The 22590-nt window shown below is 44.7% G+C and overlaps 2 protein-coding genes across 8 annotated transcripts in view; one reads left to right on the top strand and one right to left on the bottom strand.

Moving 5' to 3' along the window:
• Nucleotides 1–3091: 3091 nt before the first annotated feature.
• On the top strand, nucleotides 3092–5091 carry LOC115192577 (G-protein coupled receptor 55). Its single transcript, XM_029751241.1, has 2 exons — nucleotides 3092–3696; nucleotides 3997–5091. Exon 2 carries the CDS (start codon nucleotides 4002–4004, stop codon nucleotides 4959–4961), a length of 960 nt encoding a protein of 319 aa, XP_029607101.1. The 5' UTR covers nucleotides 3092–3696; nucleotides 3997–4001; the 3' UTR covers nucleotides 4962–5091.
• A 1663-nt stretch (nucleotides 5092–6754) lies between these two features.
• LOC115192576 (semaphorin-6B) overlaps nucleotides 6755–22590 on the bottom strand; it is a 127757-nt gene continuing 111921 nt past the window's right edge. For all 7 annotated transcript variants that reach the window (XM_029751233.1, XM_029751234.1, XM_029751235.1 and 4 more), the window contains exon 17: nucleotides 6755–12082. In XM_029751233.1, coding sequence (XP_029607093.1) covers nucleotides 11199–12082 — 884 coding nt within the window. In that variant the 3' untranslated portion in view covers nucleotides 6755–11198. The remainder of the gene's footprint in view (nucleotides 12083–22590) is intronic.

Genomic DNA, 22590 nt, shown 5'->3' with positions numbered 1-22590 from the left:
ATGAATATCAATAAGTGTACTGTATTTGGAATAGAATTAAGACAGATGTACAGTAAACCAGACAAACCGGGAACAGAAAGGGCAGGGCAGCAGCAGTCTAGAACATCTATTGAAACAAGGAACAACCCGGTCAGAAAAATATTGTTTGTAGCCTATGGTCAGAAGTGTGGTTCTGTGGTCTTTAAATTGATTAGAGGGGCCGTGCATTTGAGTTGGTAGCACAAAATTATAAGAAGAAGCCAGGAAAAATGTCAAACAAAGTGGGCCTCATGAGCATTACGCTTGCGAGGATACTGAACAATCTAACTTTGCTCCAAATCATTTCATAAACAGACCATTTTTTGTCCCATTTTCTCTCTCCGTGTCACACTTCTGAAATAACCTGACCTTTGAACCCAGTCTCCATGACGATTCTTGGTTTCCACACCAACCTGCTCGGCCAGACAATGGCAGATGCTGCCAGTAAGCACAGTTTGTCACATAACAGATAAGCACCTTAGTGTGACTGGAGGTAAAAATGAGGAGAATCATTTTCTTTGAAAATTGGAAATTGTGAGGGATGAGAGGCTCTGAAAAGAACAAAGATGAAGTCCGTCAAAGCCCCTTTAGGGAGTGTGCTTTCTTCTTCCCCTCGGGGCCCTTTCACCACAAAATGTTTGTCTGTTTGACGCCCATGTTACAAGCATTGTCAGTACAGCATAAGAGGTTGAAGTACAACTCATGTAACAGAGGCACAAAGAGTGTCAAAACAAGACATCAGGACATAACATGTGCATATACTGTAACTCCAGTAATGATAAGTATCTATGCCCAATGAAAAGATTATATTTCAAATCAACAGTCTGGTACCTTTCTGTCTGTCCTTTTCTATGAAAGGTACAGTAAGCCTATTTATTTTAACCTTTATAATAACTAGGCAAGTCCGTTAAGAACAAATTCTTATTTACAGTGATGGCCTAACCCGGCAAACCCTAACCTAGACGATGCAGGGCCAATTGTGCGCCAAACTATGGGACTCCCAATCACGGCCGGTTGTGATACAGCCTGGAATCAAACCGGGGTCTGTAGTGATGCCTCTAGCACTGAGATGCAGTGCCTTAGACCGTTGCGCCACTCGGGAGCCCTAATCAGTGATTTGAACCAAAATCTCACTATTTCAAATTATCTGGATGATTGAGGAATGAATAGCAGTTAACAATTTGTGTCCGTGCAGGTGAAACTGAAACTTTATCAGCAAAGGACAGCTGTAGGCCTACAGCCTTCAGAAAGTATTCATACCCCTTAACTTTTTCCACATTTTGTTGTGTTACAGTCTGAATTCAAAATTGATTAAATTGCAAATGTATCATAAATGAAATACAGAAATATCTCATTTACATAAGTATTCACACCCCTGAGTCAGTACATGTTACAATCACCTTTGGCAGCGATTACAGCTGTGAGTCTTTCTGTGTAAGTATCTAAGAGCTTTGCACACCTGGATTGTACAACATTTGCACATTATTATTTTTTAAATTCTTCAAGGTCCATCAAGTTGGTTGTTGATCATTGCTAGATAGCCATTTTCAAGTCTTACCATACATTTTCAAGCGGATTTATGACCAAACTGTAACTAGGCCACTTAGGAACATTCAAGTCATATTGGTAAACAACTCCAGTGTACAGTATATTTTGTGTTTTAGGTTATTGTTCTGCTTGAAGGGGAATTTGGAAAGCAGACAACCAGGTTTTCCTCCAGGATTTTGCTTGTGCTTATCTCTATTTTGTATATATTTATCCTAAAAACCTCCATAGTCCTTGCCAATGAAAGGCATACCCATAACATGATGCAGACACCACCATGCTTGAAAGATGAATATATGCGTGGTACTTAGTGATGTGTTGTGTTGGATTTGCCCCAAACATAAAGCTTTGTATTCAGGACATATAGTATATTTCAGGAGAGCAGAACTAGGTAATAGCCGGAGCAGTTTAATTCCAAAACCAACGGCATCAAGAAAATAACAACTTGGGTACAAAACCCGACATGCACCAGTCAACAATGTGCACAAGCACTTACAAACAAACAATACCACACAAAGACATGGGGGGAACAGAGGGTTAAATACACAACACGTAATGAGGGAATGAAAACCAGGTGTGTGGGAAAACAAGACAAAACAAATGGAAAATGAATCGGTGTTGGCTAGAAGACCGGTGTAGTCGACCGCCGAACACCACCCGAACAAGGAGAGGAACTGACTTTGGTAGAAGTCGTGACAACTTTAGTGCCTTACTGCAAACAGGATGGATGTTTAGGAATATTTGCATTCTGTACTGGCATCCTTCTTTTCACGCTGTCATTTAGGTTAGTATAGTGGCTTAACTACAATGTTGTAGATTCATCCTCAATTTTCTCCTATCATGGCCATTAAACTCTGTAACTGTTTTTAAACTCTGTAACTGGCCTCATGATGAAATCCCTGAGCAGTTTCCTTCCTCTCCGGCAACTGAGTTAGGAAGGACACCTGTATCATTGTAGTAACTGGGTGCATTGATACATCATCCAAAGTGTAATTAATAACTTCACCATGTTCAAAGGGATATTTAATGTCTGCATTTTTTTACCCATCTACCAATAGGTGCCTGTCACAAGGTGACAGGGCGAGGAGGGGCGCCACCTTCCGTAGGTGTCGTGACAGGTGCCCTTCCTTGCGAGGCATTGGAAAACCCTGGTCTTTGTGGTTGAATCTGTGTTTGAAATTCACTGCTCGACTGAGGGACCTTACAAATAATTGTATGTGTAGGGTACAGAGATGAGTTAATCATTCAAAAATCATGTTAAACAGTATTACTGCACACAGAGTGAGTCCATGCAACTTATGCTACTTGTTAAGCAAATTTTTATTCCTGAATTTATTTAGGCTTGCCATAACAAAGGGGTTGAATACTTATTGACTCAAGACATTTCAGCTTTTCATTTTTATTAATTTATAAACATTTCTAAAAACACAATTCCACTTTGACATTATGGTGTATTGTGTGTAGTCCAGTGGCACAAAATCTCAATTGAATCAATTTTAAATTCAGGCTGTAACGCAACAAAATGTGAAAAAATCTAAGGGTGTGAGTACTTTCTGAAGGCACAGGTTTTAGAACGTGCAAATAGACATGTACGTGCATAACGTAGCATATACAGTGTAGGATCTTAATTTGATCACCCTGTTATTACAGAAAATGCCCTGCACAGCAGAAAAGGCAAACATGTAATGTATTCAAGTTTTAAAAATGCTTCTAAAATGTCTGTAATTTCCACTTTAAAACGTCAGACTTGATTTGCCCTTTCTAATGTATCAACCCCTACAAAACCAATACAAAAATATGAATTCATTATTATCCACAAAATAATTCACATTTCCTGTTGCTGCAGGATTATTTTCCTGTTCTCTCTTTATTGTTGAGATGTTTTTATGCTTTAATGTCTTTGTGTCAAACTGTTACTCTCAGTTCTACACTTTGAAATGCAAATAGACCGCAGCCTATCAAAGGCAGATTTATTTTTCTGTTGTCAAGGAGAAATGTCAAGCTTCTCATGCAGTTTCAAGAAGTAGAAAGTAAAAGTGGAGACTTCATTTACAGGTGAAAAATATCTGCAGGCTTGGTGGGTGGCAATCACATTAAAAAGACTGCCTTTGTCAGAGCTCCTCTCAATTTAAGGTAAGAAATGTATAAACTGTCAAAACCAAAAGAAAGAACGATGTGTGTTCAATTGAACTGGAATGTATAGACCAAGTTAAAAGTGTTACAACGATGGTGTACAGTATGTCACTAAACAAACTTTAGCCTCTGAACCTTAAAACAGCAATTGACTAACTGATTGTAACTTTTAGTAGATTCACTTATAGTATTACACACTTGAAATAGTAAGACATTACCAACTTCATAAGAATGTAATGTTCCTCATTTTCGATGTAATCAGTACAAACATCATGATCATGTTCATACTCTCCATCTTAGTGAGAATGATGTCCAACCATTCACACGGACCGCACCTCTGTAACCTCAACATGACGGAGGAGGTAAGGCTGTTCCAGAGGGTTGTGTACAGCCCTGTGTTTGTTCTGGGCCTGGTCCTGAATCTCTCTGCACTGAGGATGTTCTATCGGAAGAGAGCCAGCTGGACAGACACACACGTCTACATGTTCAACCTGGCCGTGGCCGACTGTGTCCTCATCACCTTCTTGCCCTTCAGGATCTACCACACCTTCTTCACCCTGGACCCTCCAGGCCTCTGTGCTGTTCTTGTTCTGATCCACTTCACCAACATGTATGCTAGCATCTTCACTGTTACAGCTGTAAGTGTCCAGAGATTCATTGCCATTCAGTTTCCCTTCCACTCCAGTAGAATTGGCTCCAAGAAACAAGTGGCTGTTGTAGTGTGTGTGATGATATGGGTGACTATTGTGGTCCTATGTGTGATATTCAGGGAGCCCAATGGGCCAGAGCACAGACTGGCCTGCTTTGAGAAAGACACCCGTCCGTTTCCGCTGGACTTTATTGTGACTCTGGAGATACTGGGATATGCGGTTCCTCTTCTCACAATGCTGCTTTGTTCATGTCAGATGATCTGCACTCTGCTGGCCTACAAGGACATGCACTCATATAAGCACAAAAGGAAAAGTATTAGAATAATATCAGCCAATTTGGTAGTTTTTTTCATCTGTTACACTCCTATCCATATTGCATTTTTCATGAAATTCTATGTTGCTTCCAAAGTCCCTCTTGACTGCCAACAGTATAATTTGATGCGTAACTTCTATCATGTCTCAGAAGGGATTGCCACAACAAGCTGCTGTTTTGATGCTATTGGATATTTCTTCTTAGTGAAGGAGTTCCGCAAGGAACTGATTCCAGGGAGGTTAACGAAAAGAGAGAACCAAGAAGCCTCTTCAGAGAGAACTGCTCTCTCTAGAACTGTATAGGTAGGAATGGAGAGGAATTTTCAGCTACTCTATATTCTGTTTTGGCCTAGTGAATGCTGTCACGTGAAGTATCATAAAAACATTCTGATGGTTATACCGAAATATAAATTATATACATATTTACCTACTATCTAGGTGTCTGGTGTCATCTTTTTCTAACAACTGAAAGGTAGCATAAAATGTTGAAAACTGTGCTTCTTTTCTGGACCTAACTTTTTGGCACACTAATGTCTCCCCCATGTGTTCAGGCTGGTCATCACACCCTGCTCGGTTCTTTACGCTAAAATACAGTTCATTTCCATTATTTAACCAGGCAAGTCAGTTAAGAACAAATTCTTACTTACAATGACAGCCTAGAAAGAGTGGGTTAACTGCTTTGTTAAGGGGCAGAATAACAGATTTTTACCTTGGGGATTTGATCTAGCAACCATTTAGTTACTATCACAACACTCTAACCACTAGGCTACCTGCCGTCCATTGTTGGATGATAGATATTGACAATGTTTATATTGAATAATCAATATTGACATTGTATTGGAAAATTGATATTGAAAAGGCGTCTAAAATCAGAACAGAAATGCCCTATTATAGAAATCATATACAGTCAACATTGTAGAGAGTAATGTTATATGGATGGTCTCTGTCCCAGGAGACTACTGTGGTAGTTAAATAGAGACCTGATCAATGTCCATACTGATAGTGATTGTATAGTTTTACGGTCCTTTGCGCCCTTTGTGCGTGATTGTGTGTGATCTGTATGTTTGTGTGCTGCGTAGGCAGCCCCCGTGTCTGTGTTGGTGCCTGAAAGCAAACAGATAGAGCATTAAATAGAATTACCTTCTCCTTCTCTCTCTCCGAGGTGCCTGATGAAAATGTCGGCTAGAGGGCCCTCAAATTACACCCTGTGTCTTATATTATATTCATGATGTTTACACAATTCAGCCCTGTAATTAATGCCAAAAGACAAGTTGTGGCTGGAATCCGAATACACATAACAGGGCTGTGAGAGTGTGTTAGCCTGCAGTGAGCTTAGATGTAAGTCAACCCGACAGTGTCTGCTGGGCTGGCATTGGTCCAATCCATTCATGAATTAGATTCATCACATGAATGTGCCCCTGGCTCGGCTGATTGATTCTGAAATGTATGAAAACAGGTGACACCAGCAAGGGATGAGGTGGTGGAGTGAGGGAGGGGTGCATGGCTCCAGCACCTCACTGCCAGTTATGACAGGCCTCTCAAACCCTTTACCTGTCAACAGATGTGTTACTGCCTTATACACTCCCCACACAGAGAGAGAGAGAGAGAGAGAGAGAGAGAGGGAGAGAGAGGGAGAGAGAGAGAGAGAGAGAGAGAGAGAGAGAGAGAGAGAGGGAGAGAGAGAAAAACTATTTGAGTTAATTTCTATTATTCATTCTGATGCTTTTGGATGGTTAATGCTCACAATAGTCAAATGCGGTATTACTCATTATGGCAAAGTGGAGGACTGGCCTGCCATGGCAGTGGGAGAGGCATGGTTCAGACCTTATTTTACGACTGTCCCAGGCCATTGTTGGAGAAACAGCACTCTCTGTTGGACAGTGGTGGTATTTTCTAACTACACCATGGCTAAACAGAAGTGTACTAATGCATTTGACACTCAATTGATAGCAAAGTACTAAATGTGTATCTTACAAATAAAGTTGAAGCACAGACTAGTAATTAGTTATATACTGCCTATATAAATACTGTCATCCCCTTAGGAGGAGAAGAAATAGTAATTAACCAGAGCAAAAACTGTCACAGGTAGATAGATGGTCAATGTCTGAGTGGTTTATTAGAATAAGAAAGTTGACAGAGAGCAAAGTCTCCATGCTAAGTGACAGGCAGCGCTGAGGACAATGTAGAAATGGTCTTCAACTGCTGAAGGGTGTGTGTGTGTGTGTGTGTGTGTGTGTGTGTGTGTGTGTGTGTGTGTGTGTGTGTGTGTGTGTGTGTGTGTGTGCGCGCGTGCGTGTGCGTGTGCGTGTGTGTCTTGTGCAGTTGCTTGAGGGTGCATGCATGTGTTTGTCTGATGGACATTTGCGGACACAAGCACACACACTTGCATGTACTGTACAAATTCTACATACGTCTCTACATATGTACACACAGAGGCTGTGTCATGCTGCTACTGCACTTAAATTACATTTAAGCATTGAGATTATGTACACACAGGGACACGTGGTGTTTTTTAATGATAGTGTCCCTGGTCACAGACAGGGACAGACAGCCTCTGGTGAGAGCCACAGGACTGTCACAGTAGCAGGAGACTCGAGTGGGAAAGTTCTCTTTGTGGGAAAGTTCACTTTGTCGTGATCGCCAGTCTGTATTGCCAGCTCCTCTCCTCCTCTCCTCTCCTCCTCTCCTCTTCTCCACCTCTCAGACACGACTCAGGCATCAGTGGGAGCAAATACTGAGATGCTGTTCACAGTACAGAATCCTCATCTTCCTCCTAATCATCATCATCATCACCATCATCTTCCTCCCAATCATCATCATCACCATCATCTTCCTCCTAATCATCGTCATCACCATCATCTTCCTCCTAATCCTCATCATCATCCTCTTCCTCCTAATCATCATCATCTTCTTCATCATCAAACTCACACACCAGAGAGCAAATCAAAATCCAATACAACAAAAACCCAAACAAATATTACCATAGAAACAAAGAAAATTTAAAATAATGAAAACATGACAAGAATGATCAGTGCGGACTAAATAGAATGTTCTCTACAACTTTACAAAAATGCAAACGTTTTTGTGCTTATCCTTCGATGTGTTTCGCTGGATGAGTAAAATGTCTGCTGCCTGTGTTAATTCCTCAGCAGACTGGGTTACATGTCTCCTTATTTGGTTTGGCTCTTTCTAGGGTGTCCTATCCCGACATGGCAGTTTCTGGCCGGGGGCCATTAGCTAATCACTGGGTTACCGAGGAAAACGAGCCAACAACAGACAATGGCATGGCCTCAGGCACACACACACAGTCCATGATATTTATACACACAGATCGGGTCATGTGGGAGAGGGGGGGGGGGCGACACTGTGTGAGCTACATATCAAACAGAACCAAACAAAAATCTCCCAGCAGAAAGAAATGGCTGCCAAAGAAAACAATTTACTGCATCAGAGGATTGCTAATGTATGAAAAAACAGTTAAAACATTTAAAATCTGATTTTCAAAGAGCAAAGATTTTGGAGCGCTTCACAGTAAATTACCCAGATTTCTCATTCTGGTGTTGACACATTAAAAACTGCCTCTGTTTGATTGTAGCAGCTAAACAGCAGAGGGACACAGCATGAGTATACATCATGGGGTTGAGAAGAAGAGGCTGATTGTGTGTGTGAAACACGTGTGTGTGTGTGTGTGTGTGTGTGTGTGTGTGTCCGTCTATGTGCAAGCCTGAAGCGTTGTATAAAGGGGAACCCTAGATTCTTTAATATATTGTCATGGGGGACTAAGATAATCATATTATCATGTGGCTCTGGGTCTGAGCCACAAGTCTGGCCTCCCTCCTCCCTGGCCTGGGGATGACAGCGGATCGTAATTAAATTACATCCTGATTTTGGTTAGGGTGCTGTGTGTGTATGTGTGTGTGTGTGCGCGTGAGAGTGTGTGTCTCTGTATGCAGGGGTGATTTCTGGGGAGGAGAGTCGGTGATCGTCTCCCTCTCGATGTGTCTGTAGTAATCTTCTCAGGGGCTCATCACACCATTAGGGGCTGGGATGTACTTTGCCTAATCAAGCATGTTTAGTGAAACAGTGTAAGAGAGGGAGCTGGAGCACGGCTGGCTGGGCAGGCAGAGCAGGCCTCAATCACACACTGCACTTAGGGGACGCCACTAGCGGGGTGACAGAGAGGAGAGGGGGCACCAGGGGGTCAAAACTTCGTCAATGCCCCATATTCTCAACCAATCCTCCTCTCAGGGCTACAGTGGAGATCGGAGGAGGAGGAGGGGTTGTTCTACTATAGTATGGAATATGTAAAGAATGTCTGCACTGTGCTAATGCTATAACCCTTCTCCCCAGCCCACTACATTACTCATTCATGGCAACACTCATTACTACTGTAATACAAGTACAGAAACAAACACCCACACACTCAAGCACACACGCACAGACACACACACTCAAACACACACGCACACACTTGTTCAGTTGTTGAGCTGTTTCCCTGAACCCAGCCATGTGTTGGCATTTCTACCCAACTAGATCATGTGCTTACACTCCATGAATCTCTTTCAGTATTCTACCTCAGTGGGTTAGCCCTTCACATTAAGACAAACAAACCCACCGCCCAGCCTGGCTCCTCTCCTCAGCCCACCACACAGCTGGCTCTATACAGGCCAGGTTTCCTCGCCATCTGCTCCCCCTGCAGGTCAGCATAACTCGGTATTTAAGCCCTGTACATATCTACATGTGTGCACTGGTGCTGCTGTGTTTCTCTACCCCCACTCTCTGCCAGTCATACAAAGCCCAGCCCCTGCTCCTCCTATGCCCCTCCAGCCTCAGAACATCTCTCTCCTGCTCTACTCCTCTGCTCCTCCCAGCCCACAGACCCACTAATGAAGCCAGTCTATGCGCTCCCATGCATGTTGCCGCCCGGCGCCCAGTGTGGGGATGCAGTTAACACTGATTTGTAAATGTTTGAGGATAGATAATGGCTGTCGGGCCAGAGATCTAGTGGGAGACGCTGAAAGGCAGGGATATAGTGATAGCAGTCTGAATGATGCCAGTCTGACAGCCCCAGCCCTATCGACCCATCCGTGGGCCCACCACCCTGCCTGGTCGCAGCCCCAGCCCTATCGACCCATCCGTGGGCCCACCACCCTGCCTGGTCCCAGCCCCAGTCCCAAACGGTGCCAGTGTCTGTGAGGGGCCGGAGGGACAGCAGGGGGGTGCTGCTTTCCTCATTGATATTCCGCTGGGCTAGGAAGCTGGGTTTGTCCTGCCTGCCCTGACTCTTAACCGCTATTTGTTGTAGCCATCTCCTCCTGCTCCAGGGCACAAAGAGACTCAGTGTCAGGGAGAGGAGCCTGAATGGAGCTCCCCAGTGGCAGGGTCCAGGACCCGCTATCTCCCACAGCCATGCTCACATTCCCCTACATGGGCTGTGTGTTCTCCTCTCCGCCAGGTCGGGCAGCCTAGGCTTCAGGTCAGGTCACAGAGACCCAGGGAGAGGGAGACAGAGAAGGAGAGAGGGAGGGGGAGGGAGTTCTCATACCATTCTCTGCCCTCTTTCCTTGTTCCCTCCACTTCTCCAAGGAAACACATTATTTTTATTTATTTTTATTTTTATCAAATGGGAAGGTACCATCTTCTTATCTCCCCCCCCCCCACCTTGACATGTTCAAGTCCAGTGCTGTCGTTGATAGTTCTGGGCTGAAGACTCGGGTGGGGATATAATCATTACACTGTCTGATTTATAAACACTTAATAGAGCTTCAGAAACACTAGAAATTTGTGGTTTTTTTCATGATTGTTAACACAATGGGAATAATTGTTGACATCATTATCAAGCTTATTCCTATAAGAAGCACCAGTGTGTTGTATGCTCACATTAAGACAGGAAGCCTCTCCTTTAATGCGCGATTCAGTGTTCTCTGGCATTGCTAATACCTACCAAACACAAGCTGACGGATAGAGCTGAGTGATAGAGTTGGCCTGAAAACCAAGGACAAACACATGGTTGTCTCCTGGATGCTGGCACAAAAGCAACGAAATAAAAACATGAATGACTTGCAGAGCACTAGATAGTAGAAGGAGACCTTTCACAACTGAAGCTGAATGCTAAATTATCAGTAAAACGGTTGTCCGTTTTTTAAATTCCTTTTTCACAAAATGTCCCTTCCCTTGCACCCCTTACTAGTCCTTGAGGTTGGTCTCATTGTGTCCAGTCCCAGCTCCACAGGTTAAACCACTTATGGAGCAGAGGGGTGCACCTCTCAGGGCGAGAGCAGAGCAGTAGCCTTGAGGAGAATAACCTCCTCTCTTTAACTCTCTCTCTTTCTTTCTCTCTCTAAACTGCTGGATTCTGGTGGCCCAGTCTCTTCAGTCAGTCAGTCAGTCAGGCAGGCTACGCGCCAGGGGATGTCAGAACATTGAATGACAGTGAGAGAGAACAGACAGGGCAGGATTTGGGATGGGAGAGTCTGAGGGGTATTCCAGTTGCTGAGGGGAAATGAGTTTCAGAGAGGGGGGTTCATGGCACTCTTCTTCTCACTGGCCACTATGGGTATGCTCGCCCACACTCTTTCCCATCAGGTGATTGAAGTCGGCCAGGCCGTGGTGGTTGGCCCGGATCAGGCCCGGGCGCTGGGAGTGGTAGGGCACTCCGTTGTTGCTGTTATAGTTGAGTCCCTCATGGGTCCAGCGGGGGGGCTCCCCAAAGTCCATCTGGTTGCTGGGGGCTGAGACCACCCTCCTGCGGTCTGGGGAGTCCTGTGGCGTGGCTGGATAGTTGTACTCTCCTGCAGAGTTCCTCAGGGTGGTCCTGGGTTGTCCTCCGTGGGGCTCCCGGTGGTTGGCCAGGACCAGGTAACGTGTTCGCTCCGTGTTGGGGGGCCCCACGTTCCCTGGGTCCTCGTGCCTGCCCCCTCTCTCCTCCAGGAACTTGGAGCTCAGGTAGATGACTGAGTTGGCTGGGCAGGGCATGCCCACTGAGGTGAGGAAGGTCTGGCTTTGGTCCCAGTCTCCATCTGGGAGCCTCATGCTGGGTGGAGGCCGTTTCTGCTGCAGGGGGGTCTGTTCTGGAGTAGGTAGGCCTGGGTCTATCTCTCCTTTAGGCCAGCCGTTGGGCGTTACGAACGGGTTGTCTGCCTGGGAATGTGACCGGGTCCTCTCGCTGCCACTGGTACGGGTCACACTCATCACCGAGCCACTCCGCCCCTGACCCAGCATGTTCTGCTCTTTGTCCCCTTTACGGCTCCTATTGTTGGCTCCTGCCCCTCGCGTGCGGTGGCGGTGGCGATGACTCATGATCCAGCAGACAGCCAGGCCAGACAGCACCGCCCCCGTGGCGAAGGCTGAGACTGCAGACACGACCAGCAGGTTGACGGATACCAGACCGTCTGGTTCGTCAATGAAAGACTCCTGAAGAAGACCTACAGACACACAGAGAAAGAAAGAAAGAAAGACAGACAGACAGACAGACAGACAGACAGACAGACAGACAGACAGACAGACAGACAGACAGACAGACAGACAGACAGACAGACAGACAGACAGACAGCAAAGAATGTCAGTAAGTCAGTGGATACAGTGGATATGTGAGTGTTCAGACACTCTTTTAGGACAATGGATGTTGAAAAGAAATATACATTATAAAACAACAATCCATTTCTGTTTTTAGCCTTCATTAGTGTTCTAAAGTCGGTAGACAAAGCATCTCTGCCCTGGCCTTAGTAAACATGTGGGAGTTTACAGCTTGACAAAGTGGCCTATTTATCTGTGCCTCAGTGGGTGGGGAGGAATGCTCTCCTGCAAAGGTATGCTATTGGTGTAACGGCTAATTGTGTTCATTACCTAAAGTGGATAGTTATTTTAATGGCTATAATAACTGTCTTCCTGATTGAGAATATCTCCCAACCCCGAAGCGTTGCGGAACATTAATTTTGCAGCGGAAGAATGTCTGTACACTCTGGAATTAATAGTGAATAATTGCTTTAAGTTCCTTACTGTATTTACACATGAACTTCACAAAGTTATTTCTTCTAACGGTATGAGAAATTATTCACAATGTTTACAATCACTGACAGCACATCGGAAAAAAGGCCTAAGACAATATGTTTCTTTTCCCCCAAAGAACATGATAGAAGCTCCTCTGGAGAACGGAATATATGAATTATTAAAGCAGTGAAAAACAGGAGAGCACAAAGCTGCTGCCATGGATCAATTAAGAAAATGTCAGGAGAAAACGTGTTCTTTGCAGTGCAAGCACCAGGGACAACACCAATAGAAAACAAATAGCTTACTCCCAGCCAGAGGAAGACATGTGGGAAAAAAAGAGAGAGACAGAGAGAGAAGGGAAGGGAAGGGAAGGGAAGGGAAGGGGGGGGAAGGGGAGGGAAGGGAAGGGAAGGGAAGGGGAGGGGAGGGGAGGGGAGGGGAGGGAGGGAAGGGAAGGGAAGGGAAGGGAAGGGGAGGGGAGGGGAGGGGAGGGGAGGGAAGAGAAGGGAAGGGAAGGGAAGGGAAGGGAAGGGAAGGGAAGGGAAGGGAAGGGGGGGAAGGGAAGGGAAGGGAAGGGAAGGGGAGGGGAGGGGAGGGGAGGGGAGGGGAGGGGAGGGAGGGAGGGAGGGAAGGGAAGGGAAGGGAAGGGGAGGGGAGGGGAGGGGAGGGAAGAGAAGAGAAGGGAAGGGAAGGGAAGGGAAGGGAAGGGGGGGGAAGAGAAGGGAAGGGAAGGGAAGGGGAGGGGAGGGGAGGGGAGGGAGGGAAGGGAAGGGAAGGGAAGGGGAGGGGAGGGGAGGGGAGGGAAGAGAAGGGAAGGGAAGGGAAGGGAAGGGAAGGGAAGGGAAGGGGAGGGGAGGGGAGGGGAGGGAAGGGAAGGGAAGGGAAGGGAAGGGAAGGGAAGGGAAGGGAAGGGAAGGGAAGGGAAGGGAAGGGAAGGAAAGGGAAGGGGAGGGAAGGGAAGGGAAGGAAAGGGAAGGGGGCCTACAGCAGACTACTGAGGCTCCAGACAAACACAGTAAATGTTTCTTAAATTACTCCAACAGCAAAGGGATGGTGATGCGTGTGTCTGGGAGAGGAGAGAGGACCAGATAAATAAAAGCGGGCCCCACAGGAAATAGATAGATGTCATTAATCGATGTTGAGAGCCACTTATTCACCCCGCACAGAAAAGAGAGAAAGAACATTCCAAAATTCAAGGAGCAGCGGTCTGCTTTAAACTAACATAATGTTATCGTCGGACTCATTTATTTTAATGGAGACAAATGGTAAGAATTAGGAGCAGGTAGAAGAAACTAGCTAGTAGTTAATGACTGGGTTTTGGGGCTTGGCGAGACAGAGTATTACTCTCCATGCTTTGACATGAGGCAGGGGAATGGCGACGGCCTATATTAAACACCACAACAATAGAAGGGGCCACTCAACAGGTCACAGTGAAAAGGATTTAGTACTAATCAAGATGCCATCTTGGTCAATCAATGTCCTTTTCTACTCTAATTAGTGTTTTATCACTTATCCAATAGAGCCTGGAGCTACATGCAGCATGGCTGGGTAGCATAGTTACAGTGTGTGAATTATGTGCTGTGTCTCTGGCATCTTCAACTTTGGACATAGATTGGACACCCAGGGGAGCGTGCTTGGGCCTCTACTGTTCTGTATATAAACGATATGAAAGATGCTGGTTCTTGCCATCTTAAGTCAAATTGAGGCAATTCTTTTGGGGTCCAGACCTAAAATGTGTAGGTTCTCTGAAATCAGAGTGGAGTTAGGGGGTGAGGTGCTGACTACTAAAACCTCTGTTAGCTACCTGGGATGCATCCTTGATGGAAGTTTGGGAGGTATGAGCATGGCCACCAAAGTGCTAGGGAAGGTTAATGCCAGCACTACGTTTTTGGCTAGAATATCCAAGCTGTTTGATAAGGACTCCATGAGAGTGCTAGCCACTGTCCTCATTCAATGCCATTTTGACTACGCAAGTACTTCCTGGTTTTGGAGCTTATCTAAGCTTATGAAGGGGAAGCTCCAGATAGCCCAGAATAAGCTGATCAGGGTAGTATTGAAGATGAGTCCACATACTCACATGGCTGCCTGTTGAGGATAGGGTGTCCCAGATTAGACTGGGTTTGGGTTACAGGAGTTTTTATGGTTCTGCACCCAGATATTTTAACTGATTACTTTCCCCATGTCTGGGATGCACACAATCACAGAACCAGATGTTGCTAATGTGTGCTTATACAGCTTCAGGAGTAATGCTGGGAAAGCTACCTTTTTGTATACTGGAGCCTCAAAGTGGAATGAGTTGCCTCTGCCCATGAAAACGACGTCCTAGCTAGGGAGCTTTAAATATAAAGGAAAAAACTGTTTGATGTCTTCTGTGCTCATATGAATGACCCCTATGACGTAACTGCAATGATGAGATAGATGTTCTTCTTCTTTGTTTGTACGTTTTATTATCTCAATGCCGTACTGTGTTCAGCCGTGTTGGATCGTGTCTAGCCATCTTGTTTCAAGAGGACCACAAACGAAAGTCCCAGACTTTATTGTGTGTTATCCTCCATGATTTAACTCATGTGCATGTACAGTATGGCTTTTTCAAGTTTTATGTCTGCTTGTTTTTTTAAATGGTTGAATTAATAAACTAAACAAAAAAAATAAAATCCACAATATAGATAGTATTATTGTAGTATTGTAAATTGTATATTGTACATCTGTAATAATAGAGTAATAATGTAACAATGTCTTGTATTATGTACTGATTTATTTATGATGTAGACTATTGTTTTGTTGTGATGTAATTGTTTTATTCCTGTTTGGACTCCAGAAAGAGTAGCTGCTGCCTTGGCAACAGCTAATGGGGATCCTAATAAATACTAAATAGTAATTGTGGATGTATGTGTTTTTGGTTTCATATTTGTGTGACTGATTTTCCCTCCTATTTCTTCCTTCTTTCCTTCCCTCTAACTGTCACATAGGGAGCTCATAGTTCTGCTGACTAGTCCCTACCATTGTGTTGGTGTATTCGGCTAAACACCCATATTCTGTGATATTTATATTGAATCTGGCATTTGCTAATTCTCTCTCTCTCTCTCTCTCTCTCTCTCTCTCTCTCTCTCTCTCTCTCTCTCTCTCTCTCTCTCTCTCTCCTTAGGCAGAGATAAACACATTGTTGGCATCACCACTTGGCCAGCCTAAACATATCCCTGATTCATGCACTATTTATTTTCCCTTTTTGGGCCAATATTCAACTTGGATTCACTGGCAGTATCTATTACATAACTCTGGAAAGTACTGTGCTCCTCAATGTTCAGTGACAGCCAGGCAGCAGAGGGGAGACAGTGGAATAAATGTCATTCTCAGGCTATGGTGCTGCTGCTCTCATATTATTTACTGAGGTTTAGGAATAAAACAATAAGGTAATGAATTGGTTCTTGGGTTTGGTCATTCCTAAAACCCACAAGCCTTGATGGCTCTCTAAACAACGTTGGACCATCATTTCATTCACATCTGGAAGTGTTCATACTTGGTGGTCATGACATTTTGTCAGACAGTTATTGTCAAGCAAAAGACTGCAGGTCTCACAATAACTGACCATTTATTAACATGAACATGTTTAGCATCTCCAGGTCTCCACACATACAAGCCACATATAAGCCACTGATGCACGCCTTTGGAATTTTAAAAAGTCTAGTAAGTTAATTTAATATACACCAATCCATTATTTATTTTAGGCAGGTCTAAAGAAACATTGTGATATGAAGGAAAGGTATTTCAGAGGAACAGAATATTAGTTGGCCTACTGTATGTAATCTGGCTATGCTCCATGATATAGGCTGTAGGCTTGTTCATTTAGCTGACTAGATACTGTATGTAATCTGACTATGCTCCATGATATAGACTGTAGGCTTGTTCATTTAGCTGACTAGATACTGTATGTAATCTGGCTATGCTCCATGATATAGGCTGTAGGCTTGTTCATTTAGCTGACTAGATACTCTATGTAATCTGGCTATGCTCCATGATATAGGCTGTAGGCTTGTTCATTTAGCTGACTAGATACTGTATGTAATCTGGCTATGCTCCATGATATAGGCTGTAGGCTTGTTCATTTAGCTGACAAGATATGCTTATAAGTCTCGTGACATTATTTTATATGATTTTATAGTAAGAAGAATATATTTGAACTTAGCTGAATAAAATATAATGGATATTTTTCCCATTCTGGAGTGAGTAAGCATATGAAGTGGCTACTGTATGTTGAGCGCAAATGTGATAATACTGTACGCTTGATTTAGAGTTATTTGGCAACTTTAGTTGTGAATGATACAAACCTTGGAATGTCTTAGAAATCCAAACATACACTGAGTGTACAAAACATTAGGAACACCTGCTCATTCATTACATTTACATTTTAATCATTTAGCAGACGCTCTTATCCAGAGCGACTTACAGTAGTGAATGCATACATTTCATACATTTTTTTCTCCATACTGGTCCCCTGTGGGAATCGAACCCACAAACCTGGCGTTGCAAACACCATGCTCTACCAACTGAGCCACACGGGACCTTCCATAACATAGACTGACCAGGTGGATCCAAATGAAAGCTATGATCCCTTATTGATCCCTTATTGATGTCACCTGTTAAATCCACTTCAATCAGTGTAGATGAAGGGGAGAAGACAGGTTAAAGAAGGATTTTAAAAGCCTTGAGACAATTGAGACATGGATTGTGTATGAGTGCCATTCAGATGGTGAATGGGCAAGACAAAAGAATGACGTGCCTTTGAAAGCGGTATGGTAGTAGGTGCCAGGCGCACTAGTTTGAGTGTGTCAAGAACTTCAATGCTGCTGGGTTTTTCATGTTCAACAGTTTCCGGTGTGTATCAAGAATGGTCCACCACCCAAAGGACATCCAGCCAACTTGACACAACTGTGGGAAGCATTGGAGTCCACATGTGCCAGCATTTCTGTGGAATGCTTTTGACACCTTGTAGAGTCCATGCCCCAACGAAATGAGGCTGTTCTGAGGGCAAAAGGCCGTGCAACTCAATATTAGGAAGGTGTTCCTAATGTTATGTACACACAGTGTATATAGGCTGCATGATGTGACTATAGGCTATTGATGATTTGAGAAAGTCGCAAAAAAAGCTCACGCTCTGTTCCTTGGCTCAGTCTCCACATGCTGATCTCTCATCAAGTGATCAACTTTAAATTAATCGTGTCTACTAAAATGTAAAATTAGTTTACATTTAGAATGGCCCAGGGACAGGGGCAGAAACAGAAACAGGAACAGGAACAGGAACAGGGACAGGAACAGGGACAGGAGAAAAAAGACATGTCATCCATATGCACTGAAGTAATGAATGCTTTCCCACCAGTTTGTTTTTCAGTCATGCAGGGTAGGCTACTCCGGGTTTATAGAAGAATGTGCTTAATATGAGCAGCTGAGAAATCAATATAGTAGCAGCTGGGATCCTCCTCTTTTTAGTGGCAACCATCAAAACTCTGCTTTCACACAAATTGCACATAGAAATGTCTGGGCTTAAAGAAAACACTTATTTCAAGCATCAACCACTGTTTGAGGAGCATACAGCCTCTCGCTGTGCGACAGGGGATATTCTGCCCAAACTCTGTACACCATGGGCTCTCCAACCCTGGTCCTGCAGCTACCCAGCGCTTAATTTGGAAGCACGTGAAATCAGTTCGGGAACATCGATAGTAAAATGTTTTCGCAACACAACATATTTCATTGAACTGTTGACAGCATCTCTCTCTGCATGCTGGAGAAAGGAAGGAAGGAAGGAGGGAGAGGAGATGGAAACTCCCGGTGGGGAGATATTCTGTAGCTAAAGGTAATGTGTCAGCCTATTCATTATGAATGTATAAAATATGCCCTATTACTAGACTATTCAAAATCAAATACTAATTCACTATTGTAGGCTAACTGTAAGCCATCCTGCATAATCAATGAACCAACAGCATGGCCTAGGCCTATACGTTCTCTCCCAGACTCATTGATAGAACGTTTGCTGCGTAGCAGAAGGTAACCAGACCATCCAGTATGCATAATAATACAGTCCACACTCAATTACAAGAATTTGTTTAATTTTGGAGTATAGGCTAGACCAATTATGTACCAAAGACATCTTTAATCAGCTTAATAAATGTTTTTCTACTGTGCGTAATATGCAGTAGGTTATAATAGGTTATAGGTTCTATAATAGTAGGTTATAGGTTCTAATCTTTTTTTAAATATATATATAGGTCTATGCATATGTATAAGCTCTAATATGTGTATTTCTTTGGGTTCAGGCTTTGAAACAACATCCACAACAACCATGTTTTCCACTCAGTTTCAACCTGTTGTTGAACTTCTTCAAATTGATCATCACAGTGAGGTGAGTTTAAAAGCACAATACTGTTTTGATGATAAGTGTTTGATGTGATTTTGGATTGCATTTGCATTGATGTCAGAGTGGTTAGAGGGACAATAGAGCCCTGAGGACCAGGCCATTAGGACCTAATGGAGGGACAATAGAGCCCTGAGGACCAGGCCATTAGGACCTGATGGAGGGACAATAGAGCCCTAAGTACCAGACCATTAGGACATGATGGAGGGACAATAGAGCCCTGAGTACCAGACCATTAGGACTTGATGGAGGGACAATAGAGCCCTGAGGACCAGGCCATTAGGACTTGATGGAGGGACAATAGAGCCTTGAGGACCAGGCCATTAGGACTTGATGGAGGGACAATAGAGCCTCGAGGACCAGGCCATTAGGACTTGATGGAGGGACAATAGAGCCCTGAGTACCAGACCACTAGGACCTAATGGAGGGACAATAGAGTCCTGCGGACCAGACCATTAGGACTTGATGAAGGGACAATAGAGCCCTGAGTACCAGACCATTAGGACCTAATGGAGGGACAATAGAGCCCTGAGTACCAGGTCATTAGGACCTGATGGAGGGACAGTAGAGACCTGAGTACCAGGCAGTTAGGACCTGATGGAGGGACAGTAGAGCCCTGAGTACCAGGCCATTAGGACCTGACGGTTGTTAGCAAGTTGAGTCCTACCAACGCATGTCCAGAGTGCATATGAGAAGATTACCGTGACTCAGTGGTCACATGGAATTTTACTGCGGTCATGACTCATGACTGACTAGTGGTGCGTGGGTAATACAGTAACCACAACAGTCCTATTCATACTTCACTTATACTGAGGAGGAGTTCACCATTCCTTTCACCCTTTCACATTTTGCCCTGAAAATGCAGGGCCGGTTTCACTATGGCGTTTCACATTAAATGATGTACTGTGCAATAATATGCTGTGGTCTCGGTGTGAGGGAGAGGTCCCGATGAGTGACTGTGTTTCCATGGCTCAGCTGGAGAATGTGGCAATGAGGGCTGCCCTTTCCTGGTAATGAGACTGAACCACCATTGAAATGCATCTTCCATATCTGGAGCAGCACGTTCTCCTCCCATTCAGACCCAACGTGTCTCTCTCTTTCTCCTCACAGAGAGACGATGCACATCGCAGTCTGAAAGGCCATTAGTGAGTGTCGCTTTTGGAGCCACTCTGCTTTGTGGCCGTGGCTGGGGGAGACAAAGCAGCTGGAGCAGGGAGGGGTGAGGAGGGAAGAGAGGGGAGGGGGGCAGGTCTCTCTCTGCCCCACCAGGCTGACAGCAACCCTCTCTTCGCCGACTCACTTATTAAACCTTAATGGAAGCCGCCCTGACTGTCAGCCTGACGAACGCTGAGCACGTCTTGGGCTTGCAGCTCCAATTACAGGAGAACAAGCGCGGAGGCAGGAGAAGCCTAGTTAGAGCTGGAGGTAGGGAGAAATGGGCCAGGCGGAGGGAAATTGAGCTATGGAGGCCGACTAACTAACTGCCATGTATTTGTTTTTGCTTTTTTCTGTGTATCACCAAGCTACAGGGCTCACATTCTTTCATTTCTATGTTGCCGTTAATCTTCCCCATATCTCTCCATACATCTGCAGCCCCATTCCTCTATTCCCTCGCTTCCCTGATCTGCTCTTCCTCTCTCCTCCTCCATTCCAGTGGCATGTCCGTTAATCTTCCCCTGTCTCTCTCTGCATCTCCAGAGATATCCCTCTGATTCCTTCCCTTCATTCCTCCACCCTCCATCTCTTCCCTCACTCCCTCCTGACCTCTCTCCCTCTCTTCCCCCCATGGACCCTGGCTCAGAGTAGGCCAGCCTAATGAAAAGCCACAATAGTTAAGATTCTCTTCATTAAACACTGGCAGCGTATGGATTTGCTATGCCCATGCTCACAAATTGGCAGGCCTTTCAGCGGTGGAGTTATTGATTTTCAAACCCAACGCGGTGTCAGTGACGGCGGGTATGTGGTGACTGGAAACATGGCGTTATTAACTGTGATGCTGGCTGCTGTAGTAGGGGATAGAACAGGCTGGGGATAAGGAACTACTGTTCCAGAGAGTGAGGTGGCTCACACATGAAACACATCCTGCCTTCAAACTATAGTACAAAGCAGCAACACTCCCGATGGACATGCATATGACATAAATGCATCTGAGGTTGAAAGCGACTGACATTATCGGTGTTATAGAATGATCTGCGCGACTTTGACCTACGGACCGGACCCACTGTTTCTCTGCATGTCAATGTACTTGTACGTACAATGTGCATGCACATGTCATTTTATGTGTGTACTGTATGCACTCAGTGGACAGCTTATTAGGTATACCACCCCATTCACGAAAATGGTTCGCTCCTACAGAGAGTGGGTCACGTGGCCGTGGCTTGCTATATAAAGCAGGCAGACAGGCATTGAAGCATTCAGTTACTATTCAATTGAACGTTAGAATGGGTAAAACGGTTTGAATATCTCAGAAACAGCCGGGCTCCTGGGTTGGTGCGACAAACAAAAAACATCCAGTCAGCGGCAGTCCTGTGGGCGAAAACAGCAGGCAAGAATCTTGCAAGCTAACATGCGGGCCACAAACAGGCAAATAACGGCACATTACAACAGTGGTGTGCAGAACGACATATCAGAACTCACAACTCGTCAGGCCTTGTCACGGATGGGCTACTGCAGCAGACGACCACAACGGGTTCCACTCCTATCAGCTAAAAACAAGGAGAAGCGGCTCCAGTGGACATGCGGTCACCAACACAGGACATTTGAGGAGTGGAAAAGCATCGCCTGGTCGGACAAATCCCAGTTCCTGTTGAGTCAGGATTTGGCATAAGCTGCGTGAGTCCATCCTGCCTGTTGTCAACGGTAATGACTGGTGGAAGGGTTGTAATGGTGTGGGGAGTGTTTTCCTGGCACATATTAAGTCCCTTGATACCAATTGAGCAATGTTTCCATGCCCCAAATAATTCCGGCTGTTCTGGAGGCAAAGGGGTGTCCGACAGGGATTTAGATGGGTATACCTAATAAACTGGACACTGAGTATATATAAAGTGAGTGTGTGTGGTATTTGTCACATGCGCCAAAAACAACTGGTGTAGACTTTACTGTGAAATGCTTGCTTACGAACACATCTCAACAAATAGTAACACAAGAAGAATAAAATACACAAGAATGGAGCTATATACAGGGAGTACCAGTACCAGATCAATGTGGAGCTATATACAGGGAGTACCAGTACCAGATCAATGTGGAGCTATATACAGGGAGTACCTGTACCAGATCAATGTGGAGCTATATACAGGGAGTACCTGTACCAGATCAATGTGGAGCTATATACAGGGAGTACCTGTACCAGATCAATGTGGAGCTATATACAGGGAGTACCTGTACCAGATCAATGTGGAGCTATATACAGGGAGTACCTGTACCAGATCAATGTGGAGATATATACAGGGAGTACCCGTACCAGATCAATGTGGAGCTATATACAGTGAGTACCAGTACCAGATCAATGTGGAGCTATATACAGGGAGTACCAGTACC

The sequence above is a fragment of the Salmo trutta genome, chromosome 4 (genome assembly GCF_901001165.1).
Source record: "Salmo trutta chromosome 4, fSalTru1.1, whole genome shotgun sequence".
Lineage (NCBI taxonomy): Eukaryota > Metazoa > Chordata > Actinopteri > Salmoniformes > Salmonidae > Salmo > Salmo trutta.
The sequence above is the reverse complement of the archived record's forward strand: the minus strand, read 5'-3'. Positions and strand labels throughout refer to the sequence as shown.

Coding starts and splice junctions, on each gene's coding strand:
- LOC115192577 (XM_029751241.1), top strand. CDS start 4,002: ATGATGTCCAACCATTCACACGGACCGCACCTCTGTAACCTCAACATG.